This window comes from Amblyomma maculatum, chromosome 1 (genome assembly GCF_055883805.1).
Source record: "Amblyomma maculatum isolate TAMU_Amacu chromosome 1, ASM5588380v1, whole genome shotgun sequence".
Taxonomy (NCBI): domain Eukaryota; kingdom Metazoa; phylum Arthropoda; class Arachnida; order Ixodida; family Ixodidae; genus Amblyomma; species Amblyomma maculatum.
Genome location: NC_139344.1, coordinates 251,671,132 through 251,691,460, shown reverse-complemented (window position 1 = coordinate 251,691,460; position 20,329 = coordinate 251,671,132). Strand labels below are relative to the sequence as shown.

At 45.1% G+C, this 20,329-nt stretch overlaps 2 protein-coding genes across 12 annotated transcripts in view; one reads left to right on the top strand and one right to left on the bottom strand.

Moving 5' to 3' along the window:
* The window catches only part of LOC146206231 (uncharacterized), a 31,827-nt gene extending 13,203 nt beyond the window's left edge, over nt 1-18,624 (bottom strand). For 2 of the 3 annotated variants that reach the window (XM_084590842.1, XM_084590845.1), the window contains exons 1-2: nt 18,379-18,624; nt 3,100-3,249 (exon numbers count right to left, since the gene is read on the bottom strand). In XM_084590842.1, coding sequence (XP_084446968.1) covers nt 3,100-3,249; nt 18,379-18,421 — 193 coding nt within the window. In that variant the 5' untranslated portion in view covers nt 18,422-18,624. The remainder of the gene's footprint in view (nt 1-3,099; nt 3,250-18,378) is intronic. The other variant, XM_084590844.1, reaches the window with a different exon arrangement.
* LOC146206224 (aurora kinase-like) overlaps nt 1-20,329 on the top strand; it is an 880,154-nt gene that overhangs the window by 701,979 nt on the left and 157,846 nt on the right. For 2 of the 9 annotated variants that reach the window (XM_084590851.1, XM_084590850.1), the window contains exon 1: nt 18,729-19,022. The exons of the other annotated variants lie outside the window; for them this stretch is intronic. The gene's annotated coding sequence lies outside the window, so the exon portion shown is untranslated. Of the gene's footprint in view, nt 1-18,728; nt 19,023-20,329 lie in introns of those variants that run through there. 9 annotated transcript variants of the gene reach the window in all.

Below are 20,329 nucleotides of genomic sequence, written 5' to 3'. Positions count from 1 at the left end.
TACTCTACTATCGATCATATCCATACCATCAATCAGGTGATAGAAAAATGTTCGCAATATAACCAGCCCTTATACATAGCATTCATTATTACGAAAAAGCATTCAACTCATATCGATCATATCCATACCATCAATCAGGTGATAGAAAAATGTTCGGAATATAACCAGCCCTTATACATAGCATTCATTGATTACGAAAAAGCATTTGACTCAGTTGAAACCTCGGCGGTGATGCAGGCATTGCGAAATCAGGGGGTAGACGAGCCGTACGTGAAAGTGCTGGAAGATATATATAGTGGCTGCACAGCGACCATAGTTCTGCATAAAGAGAGTAACAAAAATTCCCATAAAGAAAGGTGTTAGGCAAGGAGACACAATCTCCCCAGTACTATTCACTGCTTGCTTAGAGGAAGTATTCAAAGACTTGGAATGGGAGCAGTTAGGGATAAGGGTAGATGGAGAATACCTCAGTAATCTGCGATTTGCTGATGACATTGCCTTGCTAAGCAACTCGGGGGATGAACTGCAAATAATGATTGGTGACCTAAACAGGAAAAGTAGAAAGGTAGGCTTGAAAATCAATATGCAGACGACTAAGGTAATGTTCAACAGCCTCGGGAAGGAACAGCAGTTTGCATTAGGTAGCGAGATACTGGAAGTAGTAGGCGAATATGTCTACTTAGGACAGGTAGTAACCGCAGATCCGGATCATGAAAAAGAAATAACAACAAGAATAAGATTGGGATGGAGCGCATTTGGCAAGCATTCGCAGATTATGGACTAGCAGCCTATCGGTATCGCTAAAGAGGAAAGTATATAACAGTTGCATCTTGCCTGTACTCCCCAATGGGGCTGAAACGTGGAGGCTAACTAAGAGAGTTCTACTTAAGTTGAGGACAACCCAGAGGGCTATGTAACGAAAAATGGTAGGGGTAACATTAAGAGATAGGAAGCGTGCAGAGTGGGTCAGAGAAATAACTCAGGTTACCGACATTCTAGAGGAAATTAAGAAGAAGAAATGGGCATGGGCAGGACATGTAGTGCGAAGAGAGGATAACCGATGGTCCCTTAGGGTAACAAACTGGATTCCAAGGGAAGGAAAGCGTAGCAGAGGGCGGCAGAAAGTTAGGTGGGCGGATGAGGTTAAAAAGTTCGCAGGGGTCAAGTGGATGCAGCTAGCACAGAACCGGGCTAATTGGAGAAATATGGGGAGGCCTTCACCCTGCAGTGGGTATAGTCAGGCTGATGATGATGATGAATGCATCTTATTAAGAAATGTGGCGCAACAAACACAAACACAAAAGATGATACACAACACGTGTGTTGTGTATCTTCTTTTGTGTTTGTGTTTGTTGCGCCTCATTTCTTAATAAGATGCAGCACCAACTAGCCCCTCAAGCCGGTATTTTATGATGAATGCAGGTTATGTACCCAATTTCGAGCATAATTTTATCTCTAGACGGTTAGGTGTTTTCTACACAAGGCATCAAAATCGGCTAAAATACGAAAATAGCAAAAAAGAAAACAAAAAGAGGAAGAACGGATTGTATTAAAAAAACATTATCGATTTTTCATTAAAATCTTCAACAATCCTCAGCACCTCAGAAACGCGACTAAAAACGTGTTGCGTTACATTTTCCCAAATCATAAAAATAAATATAAAACTGAGATGTTAGGCGTGCGTGGGGGAAGCGAACGCTCTTAGCTCGCTGACGAAGGGCCCTTTAATTTTGCTTCCGTCATCGTGCTCGCTTCACCAACGCGGGCCACAGCCGCCAGCGAAACCGCGCTGCACAAGTCACCATCTCTGGAAAGTACGAATGTAGCGCTCCACTGGCACCGCGAGAAAACAAACGGTAAGGAAAACAAAAGCAAAACAGTCGTAAATCGGAATGGCGCGCTTTGCCTGGGCAGGAGATTTTTCCAGGCACTCAGCTGTTGAAATTTCATTTGTTGCCGATAGTACTTGATGCCTTTCGTGAGCTGAGTCCATGCTGTATAGCTATTCAACAGGAACAAAATGCTAACAAGAAATGGTTGCTACTGCCGCATATAGTGCCTTACAAGCCCATTTGTGAGTCTGGCGTGTCCTTGAACTGACAAATATTATAATTAACAACTTCTAGTCGGACGGGGACTTGATTTAGAGGACGGAGCCATCTTGGGTGCTGTTCAGGCTTCCTACTGACTCATGTCGCTGCTCATGGCAACGGCTGTGGGCGTTGGTCAGAGTGCCTGAACTTGAAGGCTATACGAACTAGTAAAGCGCTTTTTGCGGTCGGCGTTAATGTTAATTAGGGCCTGCAAGGTGACGAATTTGGTGTCATAGGCATCCATACGCGCTTTTTTTTTGTGCTATTTGGATTAGATATGGGAGGTGAATGCATCAAAGATGGAGCTAAAGGTAACACACGAATCAGCATGACCATTGTGTATACCGGGATAACATGACGCATTTTTTTTTAAGCTTAAGAAATTGGACCCCGCATATTTTTTTTATGATAGAACCGGTAAAAAAAAAAATGTTTTTAGAAAACGCGAAATAATTTTGAATAATCGATTGATTAATTTACGTATTTATTTATTTTCGTAGATGTTGCCGTCACGTCCCAGAGGTGAATACGCTCCGGGTTCTGGGACTTCACATCCAGAACAATGGCAAAAACACCTTAACTCTCAAGAAACTGAAGCGGGTGACAAGCGTGATATCGCACCTCATCCGACGAGTTTCGGGCCATCGCAGAGGCATGAAGGAGAACGACCTATGTCGTCTAATTCACGCTTTCGTCCTCAGCTATCAGGCCCGCTTTAATGCCTGTTTTAATTTCCGTGGTTGTATTGGGCAGTAGGGCGGCTGGGGGTTGGCGTGGTGTGGCGGTGAGTGCCACTGGCTGTGGTGGAATTTGGGTGGGGCTGCTGCTTTTGGCGCTGCCATGCAGGGGTAGTTGGTTTTGATTGGCTCGGAGAGCGGTGAGGGAGGCAAATGTTTTAGCCGTCCCTGTTTTCTGGGTCTATAATTTTGCCAAGTTGTTTGCCATTTGCGCATTTGAGTGGCGTGAGTGGGCTCCGGGGAACACTGGGAGGGGTTTTAAAGTTCACCTGATTGTTCGTGGTGTTGTCTCCGCTTGGAGATCATGGGATTTCTGCTGCTGCTGCTGCTGCTGCTGCTGCTGCTGCTGCTGATGTTGTTTTTGTGTGGTGGTGGGTGGTCGGGAGGCGGAGTCCGATCGGGAACTGCTCCGGTTTCTGCTGCGCAGCCAGTTGGTCAGGCATTAGCTCAACGAAAACCCGTTTTGACAGGACCAGGAAGATCAGGACAGGACAGAGCTACAACTTACAACTAAATGGAATCGCCCAACGAAAAAAGCAACGTCACGCACATGCATACCTTGGAAAAATAGTTAACACCCATCACTGATGTTATCCCATCAACTGTGAACACCCATCCTGTCCTCGTCTCCCTGTTCCTGTCAAAACGCTACGGTTTTCGTTGAGCTAAGGGAGTAGGTAAGCATACGTGGGGTTTAACGTCAGCTGCACGTAGGCTAGGGTGTCCTTACAGAGGGTTCAGTAATAGTTTCCGAGGGCTCCTTAACATAAGAGAGCACAAAGTTGGGCCGACGAGGACAAGCCGAGAAAAAAAGAGTACGAGCGCTAGTGCACTAGAAATTGCACATGCACTGACATAGCACACTGGCGTTTCTGCACTTCACTCCAATCGAAATGCAGCCACCGCGACCAGTATTTGGGTCCTTCCGTCTGTGCGGATGACAGCACGGTTTGGATATGGCTGTGGCTAAAGGTACGTCGGACGGACCCCATCAATGGTCTTAAAGGTACGTCCGACGGACCCGGTGCGTTTTTCTTCGGGATCCGTCCGACGGATCCGGGAAATATTTTTCAGAGGTACGGCGGACGGACCCGATCGGTAGGGTTCTTCCGACGGACCCAACGCATTTTTCTCCGATATGGGCCTTGGGATCCGTCGGGAAAGCCGGACTCAGATGTGGTTGTAGCAACAACATGGTAGCCATATGTAGCCAAATCGAAGTTGGTATGAGGTGTACGTGCGAGGTGTAAGAAGTATGTACTACATACTGCATGCGTGAAATGTGAAATTACAAAGAATAGTACAGTGGCAAGAATAGTGCCTAGAATGGGTGATATACTACGTGATGGCATGATGATAGGTTTACGTGAGTTGGACCGCGGCAGGGTGGCAAGCACGACCAGAGCGCAAGCGCATGTAATCGCGGTGTTGACGGCCAGCCCGCGGCCCGCACGCCCGCACGCCCGCTCATTTGGTCCTCGTTATTATGTGGATTAACGTCTACGACGGTCGTTATGTAATTATGTAGTTTTGATTCTTCAAAGTTTCCTCACTTCCATCTGTGATGAGATGCGTCACGTAACGCATCGCTTTCTGCTCGCATTGAGGTTTGGTGCTGCAAGTTCTACGTAGTACAAGCGGCGCTGAAAAAGCTGGGCACCGCCGGCGTGTCTCTAGCCCAAGCATCGCGTCATTCGTGTTTGTTGTACAACTGGAGGTGTGGTTTGTGCTTACCGTGAGATGCTGTGATTACGGATTACGTCCTACTAGAGTGCTGTGTGAGACTACGAAGAGTGCTGTGATGAGTGCGCCGATGTCCGGACGGACATCAGTGTGTCCGTTTATGATCGGCGATGTTGCACGTGCATGTCAGTGTTTATTAGGTGGAGTGGTAATTAATTTGCACGCGATGTGCAACAATCAGACGAAAATAAGTCATCGACAATTTGTTAGCCTGTACTACAGAGCTCAAAACTCGGAAAATGGGAATGCACGATGCAGTTTTCGCATGTTGGAGTGGACCGAAAAATAAGTGCCTAGCCCACACCGTCGGGATGCGTATTACTACAGGTGAAATGGTTCAGGTTTCTGTAAAATAGCTGCCTGGCACAGCACCTTTCTAAATGTTCAGGCTTTGTACTATTGTTGAAGGCCACTTTATCATTAATAAAGGAACGAATATGCTTTATGTGTTAATGACTAATGCTTTTTCAACATATTATGTTCATTTTTTTTTCGTTTTTCCTTAGTTTCCTTTGTTTTTCATGCTAGACAAACACAAATAGTACACTTTTAAACTTGTCAGTCCAAAGCTAAACATGAATATCTGCCATGCATGTGACAGCTTTAATGCTAGAAAGGTTGACATGTATAGCATGTACGTACACGCTGCAACATCTTAGTGGCACGTTAGGCTACTTGCCCCAAGGTCGTGATGTTTAATACCAGTGATGGCAGTCGCACTTTGGTCCAGGTGAAATGCAAATGCTTCTGTTTTCTGCAAGATGTCAATTCAAAGTACAAAGCCCAGGCAGTCAAATTAGTCTGGAGCTCTCCACTACGGTATTCTTCATAGCTACATATGTCACTTTAGGATGTGAAACCCTACATGCCACAGGTAGGCTGCATTGTTTTTTAGATTTTGTAACCTCTCATCTATGTTTTGCAACATTTGGCTAATTTTAGTTCCCAAACAGTTGCTAAAGATGAAACCGAAGCAGTTCTTGGCATGGTTTGCTGCTTAGATTAATTTGCTAATTGCAGTTCTTTGAAACTTGCATCAATGCTGGACAGTTCAAATAGCAAGCAGTTGAATTACAGAAATGATGTGGATCATGCATTTCAGTTCTGACAAGTGGAAAGTAACGGTCCCCTCCTTGCATGCATAGGTGCCTTTAGACAAATACATACTCGGGTGTGTGATTGTGACGCATATCAAGGGTCAACAGAAGGCCATGTGGAACCAGTGTGATATTCTTCATGAAGGCTAAAGTAAAATTGTACAACAGCTGCTGTACCATGCAGAAAAAAAATTGATCATTTAGTGTACGATTAACTGACCATGAATAGCATCTTACTCAGAGTATGATGTGATATATATTTGGTTTAGCATCCCAAAATAACTACGGCTATGAGGAACACAATAGTTGAGGGCTCCGGTATAATTTCGACCATCTGGGGTTCTTTTACATGCACTGACACCGCACGGTGCATGACGGCCTATTGTTTCGCCTCTATTAAAATGTCCCTGCTGTGGCTGGAACCAAATCTGCATCTTTGGGTTCAGCAGCCAAGCACTCTAACTACTGAGCCAGCACAACGGGGCCAAGTATCAAAATGCATGCCATTACATTTCTTTCTAGCCTGTGGTTTTCTTCACAGAACTAATGTATACAAGGAAAAGTAAACAGCAAGAAAACACTAGTTTTATTGCACATTATATTCACATTTCAGCAAACATTCTCTAGGAAAAAATTTCTCATAATGTTTTCATGGAAACCATGAACAAAACAAAACAATGCACTTACTCCACTCGAATTATTAATGGGCAAGGTTGCATCTATGCTACTACACTGCACTTATCACAAAACCACAAGCCCCATCTGCTTTGGCCAATCACTTGATGGAACTAACGGAGACAGATGTCGCACACCACAGACTGGTCGTCTCGCAACATATCTCTGCATATGTTGCATTTCAATTTCATGCCTTTCCACTTAGTTTCAACTGTTGCCAGCATTACTAGTCACCCATCTTTTCTGAAATTCCTTTTTACGCTGTTGGGATCAGCATCCTTGTTAACGATGGTCTCTGGCATTTTAGATGCTATCATTTTCACATCTTCCTCATCTGGAAGAACGAAGGAAATGACAAGCTTTGAGCAGACAAAAAATTAGGGAGACTCCTAATCTTCACCTGTAAGGGTATGGTGTGCCAGCGTTAATGGTTCTTGTCTGCAGATCCCACTGTGGATTCTCGTTAATTTACATGCCCTTTGCTACAAACATTACTACTAATTCCTTAATTCATGTCTCTGTTATCTCAGATATACTCATTAGCATACGGTCGTAGGCTGCCCTGTTAGGTGATAGACAACCTGGCATAGACCTCTGTAAGCCTCAACCTTTCTTAATTGGAGCTGAAACGTTGAAGCTGAAGTATTTCAAATATAACTTTGTAAGCTTGGCTTAACAGCTCCTGCCATGTCGTGTGGCCTCGTGACATTTGGCTCGTGGCACTTTTGGCTTGTGCACAGGGGTCATCTGTTAAACACTGGTTAACATGCATGAAAAATACATTTTCACACAAACTGGTGGCAAATGGTCAAGTGGTGCACTGCAGATTCTGAAATGTATACCTATATTCATGTAAGGATCGCATCATCACATAATATGATCAAGAGTTCTATCAGTACCTGTAGTTACATAGCATTTCAATGCCCATTAAAGGACCACCTCAGACAATGGTTGTTGTTATCTCAAGACCTGTTCTAACAGCGTACTGACGCCATTCCACTGAGCGATGGACATGTATATGCATACCCTAGATAGCTCATGATTGTGGATCTCATTTATTTCTATGACTTCCAAGGAGTTCCTGTCGTCAGAAACTTTATGAAATCGGGACAGTAGTCTTGAAAGGTGATGAAAAGAAATAACCAGGTTACCTTGACGCAATGCTAAATTACAGAGGGTGAATATGCTGCATGAAGATACCAAGAAGCTTGTACAAAGAAAAGTGAGAGTGAAATGGCAGGATTTTTGAAACATTGAAATAAACTACAAACTATACTTGTCAAACCTGTCATTAAGGAATGGAAATCATGCAGTAATCAAAAACACAACATGGAGGACATTTTAGGTCATCTTCACAAAACACATACCCAAACCTCACACACAGCTTCATACTTATGAAAGAGGACAAACCAATATGCAAGGAGTGTGGAGATGAACTAACAATAAACCATATCTTACACATGCGCCAGAGTCGAGAAAAGAGGAAACATTTTGTACAATTTCCAACAGATCCATTTCCATCCCAGCATGATCCTAGGAGAGACGTGCAAATTTCCTGCATTTTTGGTTTCCTAAAATGTTCCTAAACAAGCTACATCCTAAAGAACATTTTAGTCATTACACACAAAGTAAATACATTAAACCTTGTTCTTGGTGCATGGCAGCATTAGTCGCTTAGGCACCATAAAAATCAACACAATGCTGTAAGGTATACCTTGGTTAGCTATGTTATATGAGACAAGCTTTCGGCCTGGTGTGGTCCTTATTCACGTGACAGCGCTGTCATGAGGGTCTATGTCCCAGCGATCGGAAAGTGACCTATTCCAATAATTTTACAAACTGAAGGTGATTGTACAGATTTCTAAAGACTGGAGTGCTCAACTGTTTTATCAACGTCCGCCTGCTTTGACAGCCTGGAGTGAAACTGTTGAAGAGAATACATTTTTGAACATTTAACGCGTTTCTGAAGGCGTTGCTTTCAATTACGGGGCCAACAAAAAGCAGGTGAATGTCAAACGCCGCCTAGATAGGCTTTCTAGCAAAGCAGCGGTGTAGCGTGGAAAATCGCTCCGCCGATCCATCGCTGGCGCCGCTGACTTGAAAGGCGAACTGTTCAAACTTATATAGCTACTGACCACACCTGAAACACTGAATTGCGCATGATCAAGGCAGAATTTCTCTAGCACTGAGCACTGGTAGCTATCGATTTCGCGCCCAATATTGTGAAAATCTGTCTTCTCTTCGATCATTGATACGTCCACGGTTGAACATTTATGCGCCTCGGGGTAGGCCAGCCGTGGGAACATGGATGCGTGGTTGTAGCAACGATCTCTTGCATGGCACACTCTGCAAAATTCCAAGAGTCAGCTTCTTCAACGAAATGTGCAGCGCACATTTTCTACCGCGTACCTAAGCCCGGCGATGCATGCATATCGATCCCGATCGTTTCAAAGCTGCGCGGCCGTTCAGTCGGGTCACGCTAACCTCGAGCATGCGGGGGTTTAAACTACGTGTACGCAAACTTCAACGACAAGAAAAAGATGCAGCCTAAGCACTTTAGTCTAGTAATCCCCTATATACCAAAGAACATTGCTGTTCACAGGGAATTCGGATCATTCACGCTTCCGGCTTTCCGGTTGTGCACTCTTGCGGTGCGGTGCAGTAGGTCTTCGCCTCGACGAGTCGATGTGCAGGCCTCTAGTAGATTCGGCATGTCTTCTGCCACGGCTCTGAGGTAGAATTTAAACGAAGAATTTAGCTAAAAACATCCTGTTTCCTCGGTCTGCATGTGAGGAACGAGCATAATGCCATTTCACATACATACTTTGGACTGCCGAATGTTCAGCTGCACGACGAGGTGTGTGTGTGTGTGTGTGTGTGTGTGTGTGTGTGTGTGTGTGTGTGTGTGTGTGTGTGTGTGTGTGTGTGTGTGTGTGTGTGTGTGTGTGTGTGTGTGTGTGTGTGTGTGTGTGTGTGTGTGTGTGTGTGTGTGTGTGTGTGTGTGTGTGTGTGTGTGTGTGTGTGTGTTGTGCCGGCGCTAGATCTTCAGAGGTCGATGCAGGACCTAAGACAGCGTAAATGCTAGGAATAGCTCGCTCGCATTACGGGCAGATCGAGGTGATAGTTTAGTGCGAAGCGAAAGCTGCTCGTGAATGTGCGTATCTCGATGCCAGCTGGTGGAGCTGGTGCAGTACGTAGCATATCGCCTGCAGCTATGTGCTTGACAGCGATGTTTGCCGTACACAACCCTAAGTGAAGACCGTGATCTATGTTAGAACGGATGCACTCTTCGTAGCACCTCATCGAGAGTCGCGGCTAGCTGATATCATAGAGGATGAGATTCATTCACGCGTAGCAAGCGGAATGGGGCCGCGTTCGACGTGCATATAGCCATGAGCCTGTATATCGACGTCCGCCGTATCTTTACGAGAATCGAATGGATCCGTCGGACGTACCTTTAGACACTTCGTTTGGATATAGCGAATGGCTTGCTAGGCCCCACCGAAGAGCAATATCAAGGCAGTAAATGTCGTTCCCTTCCTCAGCTGCGTTGTCGACCGGCTTGACAACTAACAGCTAAGATCGAGTGTCCATAAGATAGCACTCCGGCAGCCCAAGCACGCGCCCACGGAAGGGCCGCTATGGCCGCCGGAACCCTAAATCCGCTGGAGAAGCGGATTTAGCAACACTAAATGCCGAGTTGAAACGCCTGCAATCCATCTGATACGGCTCCCGATATTGTGCTCTCCATGCTCGCCTCTGCACTCCTGCCAGAGTGCGACCTCTCAAAGACAGTTACGCGCGCCACACACCACGACACCTTCTTTCAAGCCACAGTAGATACCCTAAGAGAGTTGCAAGTCACCTGTTGGCAACATCTGCACGATCATATGCGTGTTTCTATCGATACTGGCGCCTATTCCTCGCGCCTTCTACATCGTTTCCGATTCTACAGTGATAAATCTCAGTGCCATAGCTGTGACGTCTACCAACGTTTTACTCCCAAGCTACCCCTAAACTCCTTCCATCTGTCCGCTCGAACTATATGGGAACAGCCGTTGACCGACGCTCACTATTAACGAGCGCAAAGTGACGATAATTCAGCGTTTGCGCTACAGTGTCTCATTGCAATCGTTCATTTTCATTCCTTGTTTCGTCGTCATCGCCCCACCTTTCACACTGACAGACACGGTTCATACCTCGGCAAAAATCATGAGTGCGAACTCAGGCTCACTCACAGTTTAGTCAACCTGTAGGCTCACTCAAACCACGCCTGGGGCCACATGACTCTTGAAAGTAAACTCATTTAGGTTTACGACTCGCGACTCTTTCGGAGCCATCAGTTGCAAGTTGCAATTCACATCGACTCGCGACTCATTGGGCTCACACACTCGTTTCGACTCAAGGCGTGCATGGGACCAGTGAGCTGAGCTGTTTCATTAGTTCAATACTGCGTTTTCTGCGCTTCAAGCGGTTTCGTTTAGTTTTTCGTACGAAGTGTCTAAAGGTACGTCCGACGTATCCATTCGATTCTCGTAAAGATACGGCGGACGTCGATATACAGGCTCATGGCTATATGCACGTCGAACGCGACCACATTCCGCTTGCTACGCGTGAATGATCTTATCCTCTATGATATCAGCTAGCCGGACTCTCGATGAGGTGCTACGAAGAGTGCATCCGTTCTAACATACATAAGGTTGTGTACGGCAAGCATATCTGTCACGCACATAGCTGAAGGCGATGCTACGTACTGCACCAGCTCCACCAGCTGGCATCGAGATACGCACATTCACGAGCAGCTTTCGCTTCGCACTAAACTGTCACCTCGATCTGCCCGTAATGCGAGCGAGCTATTCCTAGCATTTACGCTGTCTTAGGTCGTGCATCGACCTCCGAAGATCTAGCGCTGGCACAACACACACGCACCTCGCCGTGCAGAACATTCAGCAGTTCAAAGTATGTACGTGAAATGGCATTATGCTTGTTCCTCACATGCAGACCGAGGAAACAGGATGTTTCTAGCTAAATTCTTCGTTTAAATTCAACCTCAGAGTCGTGGCAGAAGACATGCCGAATCTACTAGAGGCCTGCGCTGCTACTGCGGCGAGCTGCACATCGACTCGTCGAGGCGAAGACCTACTGCACCGCACCGCAAGAGTGCACAACCGGAAAGACGGAAGCGCGAATGATCCGATTTCCATGTGAACAGCAATGTTCTTTGTGCTTAGCCTGCATCTTTTTCTTGTCGTTGAATTTTGCGTACATGTAGTTTAAACCTCCGCATGCTCGAGGTTAGCGTGACCCGACTGAACGGCCGCGCAGCTTTGAAACGATCGGGATCGATATGCATGCATCGCCGGACTTAGGTACGCGGTAGAAAATGTGCGCTGCACATTTCGTTGCAGAAGCTGACTCTTGGAATTTTGCAGAGTGTGCCATGCAAGTGATCGTTGCTACAACCACGCATCCATGTTCCAACGGCTGGCCTACCCCGAGGCGCATAAATGTTCAACCGTGGACGTATCAATGATCGAAGAGAGGACAGATTTTCACAATATTGGGCGCGAAATCGATAGCTACCAGTGCTCAGTGTTAGAGAAATTCTGCCTTGATCATGCGCAATTCAGTGTTTCAGGTGTGGTCTGTAGCTATAAGTTTGAACAGTTCGCCTGTCAAGTCAGCGCGGCGCCAGCGATGGACCGGCGGAGCGATTTTCCACGTTACACCGCTGTCTAGCTAGAAAGCCTACCTAGGCGGCGTTTGACATTCAGCTGCTTTTTGTGGGCCCCGTAATTGAAAGCAACGCCTTCAGAAACGCTTTAAATGTTAAAAAATGTATTCTCTTCAACAGTTTCACTCCAGGCTGTCAAAGCAGGCGGACGTTGATAAAACAGTTGAGTACTCCAGTCTTTAGAAATCTGTAGAATCGCCTTCAGTTTGTAGAATTATTGGAATAGGTCACTTTCCGATCGCTGGGACATAGACCCTCATGACAGCGCTGTCACGTGAATAAGGGCCACACCAGACCGAAAGCTTGTCTCATATAACATAGCTAACCAAGGTATACCTCACAGCATTGTATTGATTTTTATGGTGCATAAGCAACTAATGCTGCCATGCACCAAGAACAAGGTGTAATGTATTTATTTTGTGTGTAATGACTAAAATGTTCTTTAGGATGTAGCTTGTTTAGGAACATTTTAGGAAACAAAAAATGCAGGAAATTTGCACGTCTCTCCTAGAATCATGCTGGTATGGAAAAGGATCTGTTGCAAAATTGTACAAAATGTTTCCTCTTATTTTCTTGACTCTGGCGCACGTGTAAGATATGGTTTATTGTTAGTTCATCTCCACACTCCTTGCATATTGGTTTGTCCTCTTTCATAAGTATGAATGTGTGAGGTGTGGATATGTGTTTTGTGAAGATGACCTAAAATGGCCTCCATGTTGTGTTTTTGATTACTGCATGATTTCCATTCCTTAATGACAGGTTTGACAAGTATAGTTTGTAGTTTATTTCATTGTTTCAAAAATCCTGCCATTTCACTCTCACTTTTTTTTTGTACAAGCTTCTTGGTATCTTCATGCAGCATATTCACCCTCTGTAATTTAGCATTGCGTCAAGGTAACCTAGTTATTTCTTTTCATCACCTTTCAAGACAACTGTCCCGATTTCATAAAGTGTAGGGTTTCTGACGACAGGAACTCCTTGGAAGTCGTAGAAATAAATGAGATCCACAATCATGAGCTATCTAGGGTGTGCATATACATGTCCATCGCTCAGTGGAATGGTGTCAGTACGCTGTTAGAACAGGTCTTGTGGTAACAACAACCATTGTCTGAGGTGGTCCTTTAATGGGCATTGAAATGCTATGTAACTACAGGTACTGATAGAACTCTTGATCATGTTATGTGATGGTGCGATCCTTGCATGCATATTAGGTATACATTTCAGAATCTGCAGTGCACCACTTTACCATTTGCCACCAGTTTGTGTGAAAATGTATTTGTCATGCATGTTAACCAGTATTTAACAGATGACCCCTGTGCACAAGCCAAAAGTGCCATGAGCCAAATGTCACGAGGCCACACGACATGGCAGGAGCTGTTAAGTCAAGCTTACAAAGTTATATTTGAAATATGTTCTGCGGCGTTTCAGCTCCAATTAAGAAAGGTTGAGGCTTACAGAGGTCTATGCCAGGTTGTCTATCACCTAACAGGGCAGCCTACGACCGTATGCTAATGAGTATATCTGAGATAATAGAGACATGAATTAAGGAATTAGTAATTATGTTTGTAGCAAAGGGCATGTAAATTAACGGGAATCCACAGTGGGATCTGCAGACAAGAACCATTAATGCTGGCACACCATACCCTTAAAGGTGGAGATTAGGAGTCTCCCTAATTTTTTTTTCTGCTCAACGCTTGTCATTTCCTTCGTTCTTCCAGATGAGGAAGAAGTGAAAATGATAGCATCGAAAATTCCAGAGACCATCGTTAACAAGGATGCTGATCCCAACAGCGTAAAAAAGGAATTTCAGAAAAGATGTGTAGCTAGTAATGCTGGCAACAGTTGAAGCTAAGTGAAAAGGCATGAAATTGAAATGCAACATATGCAGAGATATGTTGCGAGACGACCAGTCTGTGGTGTGCGACATCCGTCTCCGTTAGTTTCATCAAGTGATTGGCCAAAGCAGATGGGGCTTGTGGTTTTGTGATAAGTGCAGTGTAGTAGCATAGATGCAACCTTGCCCATTAATAATTGGAGTGGAGTAAGTGCATTGTTTTGTTTTTGTAAGATGTTCATGGTTTCCATGCAAACATTATGAGAAATTTTTTCCTAGAGAATGTTTGCTGAAATGTGAATATAATGTGCAATAAAACTAATGTTTTATTGCTATTTACTTTTTCTTGTATACATTAGTTCTGTGAAGAAAACCACAGGCTAGAAGGAAATGTAATGGCATGCATTTTGATACTTGGCCCCATTGTGCTGGCTCAGTAGTTAGAGTGCTTGGCTGCTGAACCCAAAGATGCAGATTTGGTTCCAGCCACAGCAGAGGCATTTCAATAGAGGCGAAACAATAGGCTGTCATGCACCGTGCGGTGTCAGTGCATGTAAAAGAACCCCAGGTGGTCGAAATTATACCGGAGCTCTCAACTATTGTGTTCCTCATAGCCGTAGTTATTTTGGGATGCTAAACCAGATATATATCACATCATACTCTGAGTAAGATGCTATTCATGGTCAGTTAATCATACACTAAATGATCAATCATACACTAAATGATCTGCATGGTACAGCAGCTGTTGTACAATTTTACTTTAGCCTTCATGAAGAATATCACACTGGCTCCACATGGCTTTCTGTTGACCCTTGATATGCGTCACAATCACACACCCGAGTATGTATTTGTCTAAAGGCACCTATGCATGCAAGGAGGGGACCATTACTTTCCACTTGTCAGAACTGAAATGCATGATCCACATCATTTCTGTAATTCAACTGCTTGCTATTTGAACTGTCCAGCATTGATGCAAGTTTCAAAGAACTGCAATTAGAAAATTAATCTAAGCAGCAAACCATGCCAAGAACTGCTTCGGTTTCATCTTTAGCAACTGTTTGGGAACTAAAATTAGCCAAATGTTGCAAAACATAGATGAGAGGTTACAAAATCTAAAAAACAATGCAGCCTACCTGTGGCATGTAGGGTTTCACATCCTAAAGTGACATATGTAGCTATTAAGAATACCGTAGTGGAGAGCTCCAGACTAATTTGACTGCCCAGGCTTTGTACTTTGCATTGACATCTTGCAGAAAACAGAAGCATTTGCATTTCACCTGCACCAAAGTGCGACTGCCATCACTGGTATTAAACATCACGACCTTGGGGCAAGTAGCCGAACGTGCCACTAAGATGTCGCAGCGTGTACGTACATGCTATACATGTCAACCTTTCTAGCATTAAAGCTGTCACATGCATGGCAGATATTCATGTTCAGCTTTGGACTGACAAGTTTAAAAGTGTACTATTTGTGTTTTTCTAGCATGAAAAACAAAGGAAATTAAGTAAAAGCGAAAAAAAATGAACATAATATGTTGAAAAAACACTAGTCATTAACACATAAAGCATATTCGTTCCTTTATTAATGATAAAGTGGCCTTCAACAATAGTACAAAGCCTGAAAATTTCGAAAGGTGCTGTGCCAGGCAGCTATTTTACAGAAACCTGAACCATTTCACCTGTAGGAATGCGCATCCCGGCGGTGTGGGCTGGGCACTTATTTTTCGGTCCACTCCAACATGCGAAAACTGCTTCATGTGCATTCCCATTTTCCGAGTTTTGAGCTCTGTAGTACAGGCTAACAAATTGTCGATGACTTATTTTCGTCTGATTGTTGCACAGCGCGTGTAAATAAATTACTACTGCACCTAATAAACACTGACATGCACGTGCAACATCGCCGATTATAAACGGACACACTGATGTCCGTGCGGGCATCGGCGCACTCATCACAGCACTCTTCGTAGTCTCACACAGCACTCTAGTAGGACGTAATCCGTAATCACAGCATCTCACGGTAAGCACAAACCACACCTCCAGTTGTGCAACAAACACGAATGACGCGATGCTTGGGCTAGAGACACGCCGGCGGTGCCCAGCTTTTTCAGCGCCGCTTGTACTACGTAGAACTTGCAGCACCAAACCTCAATGCGAGCAGAAAGCGATGCGTTACGTGACGCATCTGATCACATATGGAAGTGAGGAAACTTTGAAGAATCAAAACTACATAATTACATAACGACCGTCGTAGACGTTAATCCACATGATAACGAGGACCAAATGAGCGGGCGTGCGGGCCGCGGGCTGGCCGTCAACACCGCGATTACATGCGCTTGCGCTCTGGTCGTGCTTGCCACCCTGCCGCGGTCCAACTCACGTAAACCTATCATCATGCCATCACGTAGTATATCACCCATTCTAGGCACTATTCTTGCCACTGTACTATTCTTTGTAATTTCACATTTCACGCATGCAGTATGTATACATACTTCTTGCACCTCGTACGTATGTACACCATGCGTACACCTCATACCAACTTCGATTTGGCTACATATGGCTACCATGTTGTTGCTACAACCACATCTGGGATCTCGGATCCGTCCGGCTTTCCCGACGGATCCCAAGGCCCATATCGGAGAAAAATGCGTTGGGTCCGTCGGAAGAACCCTACCGATCGGGTCCGTCCGCCGTACCTCTGAAAAATATTTCCCGGATCCGTCCGACGGATCCCGAAGAAAAACGCACCGGGTCCGTCGGACGTACCTTTAAGACCACTGATCGGGTCCGTCGGACGTACCTTTAGCCACAGCCATGTTGAAAAAGCATTAGTCATTAACACATAAAGCATATTCGTTCCTTTATTAATGATAAAGTGGCCTTCAACAATAGTACAAAGCCTGAACATTTAGAAAGGTGCTGTGCCAGGCAGCTATTTTACAGAAACCTGAACTATTTCACCTGTAGTAATACGCATCCCGGCGGTGTGGGCTGGGTTCTTATTTTTCGGTCCACTCCAACATGCGAAAACTGCATCGTGCATTACCATTTTCCGAGTTTTGAGCTCTGTAGTACAGGCTAACAAATTGTCGATGACTTATTTTCGTCTGATTGTTGCACAGCGCGTGTAAATAAATTACCACTGCACCTAATAAACACTGACATGCACGTGCAACATCGCCGATCATAAACGGACACACTGATGTCCGTCCGGACATCGGCGCACTCATCACAGCACTCTTCGTAGTCTCACACAGCACTCTAGTAGGACGTAATCCGTAATCACAGCATCTCACGGTAAGCACAAACCACACCTCCAGTTGTACAACAAACACGAATGACGCGATGCTTGGGCTAGAGACACGCCGGCGGTGCTCAGCTTTTTCAGCGCCGCTTGTACTACGTAGAACTCGCAGCACCAAACCTCAATGCGAGCAGAAAGCGATGCGTTACGTGACGCATCTCATCACAGATGGAAGTGAGGAAACTTTGAAGAATCAAAACTACATAATTACATAACGACCGTCGTAGACGTTAATCCACATAATAACGAGGACCAAATGAGCGGGCGTGCGGGCCGCGGGCTGGCCGTCAACACCGCGATTACATGCGCTTGCGCTCTGGTCGTGCTTGCCACCCTGCCGCGGTCCAACTCACGTAAACCTATCATCATGCCATCACGTAGTATATCACCCATTCTAAGCACTATTCTTGCCACTGTACTATTCTTTGTAATTTCACATTTCACGCATGCAGTATGTAGTACATACTTCTTACACCTCGCACGTACACCTCATACCAACTTCGATTTGGCTACATATGGCTACCATGTTGTTGCTACAACCACATCTGAGTCCGGCTTTCCCGACGGATCCCAAGGCCCATATCGGAGAAAAATGCGTTGGGTCCGTCGGAAGAACCCTACCGATCGGGTCCGTCCGCCGTACCTCTGAAAAATATTTCCCGTATCCGTCGGACGGATCCCGAAGAAAAACGCACCGGGTCCGTCGGACGTACCTTTAAGACCATTGATCGGGTCCGTCCGACGTACCTTTAGCCACAGCCTTTTTCGTAACGTGAGCGAAGCGCCACGTGCGTGATTTTACCCTATTAAGATCGGCCCACGGCCGGAGCACTCGATCTCCCTGCCGCGGTTGCTTCGGCATGCAACGTCTGGCCTCAGCTCGCCTGTTTTAGATAGGGTTTTTCACTGCGCGTCGGCGGCTTCAGGAATTTGCATGCTTAGCGATGCACCCAAGAAGCGACCTCGAGGCATTCGGTTGGCTTCAATTTTAACGCGAAGTTTACCTCTCCCGAATGCAAACACGTGGCGGACGCATATTTCAAAGTTCCTTCATTCTAAACACCACTGTGCACAGCCGATTAATTGATATTCATCGTGCTTCGATCCACGTGAGATAACACGTGCTTACAAGGCGCTTCGCTTATGGCGGCACATGCAACTTACTATTGCTGATATTCGGCGCGTACAGCCCTTCCTGCAGGCGCATGCTTCTACTGGTATACTGCTCCGTAACCGTCAATGAGAGGAGACATTCTTATTGAACACTACTCCTATCCTACGTGCCACAAATGGAAATGTCAGGATATTCCATACGTGCGACAAATTTGAAGCCCAACTACCCTGGCTGTATGACTGCTTGTTGTTCGTATGATCAAAAACCATAACACTTAGCTCGACGAGGAATACATAGCAAAAGTAACACGTTCACAGGTACCCCTGCTCCTCAACCGAGGAAAACTGTTCGCTATACTAGTTGATTAGGGATACGTAGGACCCATGTGGGGATTTTTGCGTTTTCTAAGGACAGTTGACGACGGCTCTCTGTACGGCCTTGGTGTGGCGGATTCTCGTAGTGCACGGATGCGTTCACAAGTGTCACAATATATGTAGTGCATTTATCAGTTTGCGGGCTTTTTGCGTTTCTGGGTTGCCAAATAGTATTACGTAGGAGCTCCCGCAAGTTAAGCTGTGAGTACGCTGCCTGCCCCGCTTGGAGAATGGCGCCTTATTGTTGATGTTAATAAAACGTGGCGGTTCAAAAAAGGAAGCCCTGCCGGTTAAGACACTTTACTGGGGCAAAGAGAAAGGTAAGCTGTTTTTTGACAGGAGGTGCTGCATCATTGCTGCTCGGAACGGCATGATCTCAATCGTTGGTAAACCCAGACTGTTTTGGCGCGGGCTCCCCAGTCAGCGCTGTACGCTTGTTCTTTTACAGTGCTCGACAGTAACTGTGTTTGCTGCATATTAATTTATGCTCAAGGGCCATGAGGCAGCGGGTTCCACCCTGGTTGTTTGTGTTGAGAAATAAGTTACGAAGTGCTGGGAGTGACAATCGGAAAAATTTGCTACTTCACGTGCCAAACACGACGGTAACCTGCGACATGGAGCACATCGGATTGCAGTGGCATGGTTCTGACTACGGAACGGACAGCAGAAGCTGTTCAGTACAACTTTATCATTTAAAAATTCCGTTTTTATGCGGAAGCCCCGTTTCAGAAGCCCTGATTGCAAAATCCGTGAGCGTAACTGTGTGGTGTCGGAGGCTCTTTTCTTTTTTTTTTTTTTTTTTTTTTTTTTTGATGTGGCAGGTGTAACAAATATCAATTTTCGGATCTTAATCATTTTATATCTTGTTTGAAGAATGAAGCCTTTTCGTAAAGAAAAACAAAACAAAAAATTTCCGCTTTAATTGCTCATTGAAAAACGAGGAAGGCGGGAACACCTTAATGACTTGCAATAACACAAGCCATCCCAGCAATGAAGTTCCCAATATATTATAATGTTAATTAAAATAAGCATTTTCTTTACCCATGTTACACAACACAGAATGTTTGGATGCAGTGCTGCTGGCACACTGATACAGCGGTGTTAATTTTAACCATTTGTGTGGCACCATATTGCATTTCTTCCTTTTTTTTTTTTTCTAACTCATGATGATAAGAATGTTTATTGTAACTCATCAAACATGCTAGTTTTTTTTTACTTGGCGCATAAGGAAGTTAGCCCATGATGCCATTTTTGCAGTCCAGCAAATGACATCCAAATGCCATGAACAACATCACACAGTGAGTGAAACAAAGAGCTCGGTGGCTATGTGGCCCTTCTGGCTGGAACTCTGAATTTGGGGAAACTGTATGCTATGTCAGCCAGAATTGTAAAACAACAAAAATGGGCAGGTCTATTAATAAAAAGTACAGCAGAGTTACATGCTGACAAAGGTGATCAGGTTTTCATAAAACTTGCTCATTTAGTGATGTGTATAAATAATGTACTTGCAAATGGCCAAAAGCGAAATTACGGCCTGTCAGAGCTAGTAAAAATGTATATTGCGGGCTGTGAGGTGCTTCATTCTGCAGGCTGACCTGCCTTGCTTAGCATAAAGAAAAGTGTCACA